Raw genomic sequence first — 3,903 nt, forward strand, 5'->3', positions numbered from 1 at the left:
TATGTGATGACATTAAGGAGGGAATCGAGAATGGGCTTATTACAATCATGATCCTTTTCGATTTTAGCAAGGCGTTTGATACTGTCTCCCATTTTCGCTTACTCATTAAGCTTAAGGAGATCGGTTTTTCTGATGCCGTTCTGACCTGGATATTTTCTTATTTAACTGGCCGTTTTCAAGCTGTGGTTGATGATGCTGGTAACTTCTCAGAGTGGCTAGCTACGTCATCAGGTGTTCCTCAAGGCTCTGTTCTGGGCCCGCTTTTGTTCTCTCTCTTCATCAACGACATTGGAAGTGTCTTGCTGTATGCACTTTATATGTTGTTTGCTGATGACATTCAAATTTATATTAAGTGCTCACCCGCCAATATTTGTCAAGGATTAGAACTAATCTCTAGAGATGCGAATGCTATTTTTAACTATGCTCAAACTAACGGACTCAAACTAAATCCTGCCAAATCAAAAGTGCTTATCTTTGGAAGTCAAGCTCACATTAGAAATATCGATCTCAGTCTGTTACCGCCTATTACAGTAAACCAAGTACCTCTTCCTTTTGTGAGTGAAGTCAGGAATTTAGGCGTTAATTTTACATCGACTATGTCTTGGAAAAAGCATGTGTTACATGTTTCGCAAAAGGTCCATTATGCGCTGCACAAACTAAAATTTAATAGAAACTCCCTTTCAACTGAATTGAGAGCCAAATTAGTTACTACCCTGATAATCCCTCACATCGACTACTGTTGTCTCGTCTATCACGGCCTGAGCAATGAACTGAATGCCAAACTGCAGAGATTGGTAAACTGCTGCATTCGTTTTATTTTCGATCTTAAATGGGACGATCATATCACGCCGTATAGACGTAGACTGGGTTGGCTCTCAGTTGAGAATAGACGGTTGTTTTTTCTTGGGTGTCTAACGTATCGTATCCTTTTCTTAAATTCTCCATCTTACCTAAATGAGCTTTTCGTGCCTTCTGATCCAGCGCTGAGACGATCCGAGCGCCTAGCAACGTCATCACAAGTATTTCACGTCCCGTCTTGCAGAACTACGACGTACATGCACTCCTTTCGCCTGTCCTCAATACGGTTTTGGCATACTCTTCCTGATAACATTACTTCAGCATCGTCTCTTGCATCCTTCAAGAGCCTTCTCCGTTCGTTTTTATTTGCATCAGAATTTGTCTGATACTTTTATCCTTTTGTATGAATCGCTCGGTGCAATGTTCGCATTATCTAGTCAAATGCTTCTAGTTTGTTGCGTTACACAAATTATCATTTGTTATGTATTGTGTACGTTTATTTAGTTTTAAGTTATACATAATTATGCTTATGCTTTTATCTATGCGTTTCCATTTAGTTTTAAGATGTACATAGTTAGTTTTTGCTTTTACTCTGGTGTTTCTATTTAGTTAGCTACATTTAAGATATATAGTGGAATTGCGACATAATTGCCATCTTGTCTTTGTATTATCTACAGACTGTAACTTCTAATATTATGTCGAATTCTAAGTTTTGCTATTCTGTAATTTTGCCCTATAACTGTGTTTGGGCATATTAAACAAATCAATCAATCAATCAATCAATCAATCTCTCTCTCTCTCTCTCTCTTTCTCTCTCTCTCTCTCTCTCTCTCTCTCTCTCTCTCTCTCTCTCTCTCTCTCTCTCTCTCTCCCTCTCTCCCTCTCCCTCTCTCTCCCTCTCTCTCTCTCTCTCTCTCTCTCTCTCTCTCTCTCTCTCTCTCTCTCTCTCTCTCTCTCTCTCTCTCTCTTTCTCTTTCTCCGTCCGTGTCTCTCGTGGCGTCGCGACGTCTTGTCACAGTATATACAGTAGCGCAACTCTCTGTCGGCACCTTTGATGTTAGTGTTGGCCAAAATGGAGTGCGCATGCGCGAAATAAAGCAGTATTCTGTCTCACTTCTTTCTTCGTCATCTCTCTCCTTCCTACTCGTTCAGTCCATATTGAGGTTAATTTAACGCAGTTGGCGCGAGATACAACCGTGTCTGTTAGTTTCAATAAAAATTATGCAGAATTATTGTTAACAATGTACAATGTCATGCAATGCGCGCGTAAAAAATGAAAGAAATTAAAATATTAAAAAATATTACATATATAATAGATGAATCCGTTAATGATGCAAAATAATGATATATAAAATATTAATATATGAAATATTATACTAATAATTAAAATAATATAACAGTATGTTATATAAATAAATAAATATATATATATATATATATATATATATTATATGATAAAAGTCAGGAATAAATGTAAAATAAGTATATAACATATATAATATATAGAATAATTTTCTCGCATAAAAGTATACACACAAAGAAAAAAAAATTATGTAAACATTTTAAATTAATATAACACTTTTTAGTTTAAATGTATACATTTATATATTTTTATAAAATATGTCACATTTTACAATATATTATTTATTAAATATATTATACATTTTGTGTGTGTGTGTGTGTGTGTGTGTGTGTGTGTGTGTGTGTGTGTGTGTGTAGTAATATAAACTCAATTTTTTAATGATACAATAGTATGTGGTCAATATATATTGATAAAATTTTTACATTTTATTTTATAACATATATGTAGATAAATTTTTACAAATAATGAATATATATTATTGAAAACTTTACTGATAATGCTAAGCTATTGCGCAAAAGAAATTGCATTAATAATATTAAAAACTTATTAATATTAAAAACTAAATATATGTATAATTCGCGCATTGTAATACTAATAAAATACATAAACTTCTTCAGTTTTTTGAGTTATGTGTTAATTTAAATTTAATTTTTCTAATATTTTTATAATAAATGCAAAAATAGCTTACATATTATTATTTTCATTTTCCATTGATATTACATCTGTTGATACTGTAGAAGCTGTAGTACACTGCTGTAAAATATTATATTTTTAATTATTTTATATTACTATCAAAAATATTTTTAAGTATCAAAACTAGTTTTTTCAAAATAAAGAGTAATTAAAACTAATATAAATGAAAACTTACTTATTATTGGTAAACTCTAAACATCTTGTTGGTACAGCATCTGGATGAAGGCGAGCTCGACTTTTGACAATTTTATACTGATTTTCTTCAAAATGTACATGACACAATCCACAATTGCGGTGAGCATACTCGGGGCCTTTTGGTATTAAATCCAATCTTCTGCATGCTTGAACCCATGCCAACCACCTGTGTATGTCAGAATAATTAATTAAACTACGCAAATAATGAAATAATGATGTAAACAATTATTAAAATAGTATTGTACCTATCATGTTCTTTTGGAAAAAGGAAGAAGTGTCGTTTTTCCACATTTATGGTGCTCATACATCCTGTCACTGCACACCAATGACTTTCTTTTTTAACGCCTTTAATAGTTTTTTCCATTTTCTAATTCCTTCTCGTAGCAAAAAATCTGAAACAAAGCTAAGATCAAAGTGCTTTCAAAGAAAAGGAAACCTGTATAAAATTTATACAGGTTAACTTTCCTTTCTATACTTCCAATACACAAATCACTTCACAATCACTTCACAAATCTCTTCACAATCACACACTTTACAATCACACAATTTACACAATTTTTTCCGACTTTTATCAAGTCACTCTATAGCTGTCTATAGCACTTTAACGCCTTAGGCATTTAAATGTGCCTCTAAATCCGTTAGAAAAGGAAAGACAGTAAGAAGAAAAGAGACAGAAATAGTGCTTTATTTCGCGCATGCGCAATCCGTTTTGGCCAACACGAAATCAGAGGAGTTGCGCTACTGTATATACTGTGGTCTCGTCTTTCTCTCTATATCTTGCACATTTGTCTTCCCTTCGCTGTCCAATTTCCCTCTCTCTTTCTTCATCTATTTATTTACCTGCCCTTTCTTGG

General features: G+C 33.4%; 1 protein-coding gene across 2 annotated transcripts; it reads right to left on the reverse strand.

Annotated features, from left to right (window-relative positions):
* Window positions 1-1,671: 1,671 nt before the first annotated feature.
* On the reverse strand, window positions 1,672-3,827 carry LOC143897896 (52 kDa repressor of the inhibitor of the protein kinase-like). 2 transcript variants are annotated; one of them, XM_077406861.1, is made up of 4 exons: window positions 3,295-3,827; window positions 3,030-3,215; window positions 2,850-2,914; window positions 1,672-1,998 (listed from the first exon to the last, which is right to left on the reverse strand). In XM_077406861.1, exons 1-3 carry the CDS (start codon window positions 3,411-3,413, stop codon window positions 2,878-2,880), a joined length of 342 nt encoding a protein of 113 aa, XP_077262987.1. In that variant the 5' UTR covers window positions 3,414-3,827; the 3' UTR covers window positions 1,672-1,998; window positions 2,850-2,877. The 2 variants fall into 2 exon arrangements, with proteins under 2 accessions (XP_077262987.1, XP_077262986.1); XM_077406860.1 differs by lacking the exon at window positions 1,672-1,998 and having other exon boundaries at window positions 2,566-2,914; window positions 3,295-3,821.
* Window positions 3,828-3,903: the final 76 nt, after the last annotated feature.

This window comes from Temnothorax americanus, unplaced genomic scaffold (assembly GCF_048541705.1).
Source record: "Temnothorax americanus isolate GAGA-0224 unplaced genomic scaffold, ASM4854170v1 Scaffold21, whole genome shotgun sequence".
Classification (NCBI taxonomy): domain Eukaryota; kingdom Metazoa; phylum Arthropoda; class Insecta; order Hymenoptera; family Formicidae; genus Temnothorax; species Temnothorax americanus.

Excerpts from the sequence above, each read along its gene's own strand:
- LOC143897896 (XM_077406861.1), bottom strand. The coding sequence starts at position 3,413 with ATGGAAAAAACTATTAAAGGCGTTAAAAAAGAAAGTCATTGGTGTGCA. Across the intron at positions 3,216-3,294 it reads TTTCCAAAAGAACATGATAG|GTGGTTGGCATGGGTTCAAG; the intron begins GTACAATACTAT and ends TGACATACACAG. Across the intron at positions 2,915-3,029 it reads TTAGAGTTTACCAATAATAA|CAGTGTACTACAGCTTCTAC; the intron begins GTAAGTTTTCAT and ends AATATTTTACAG.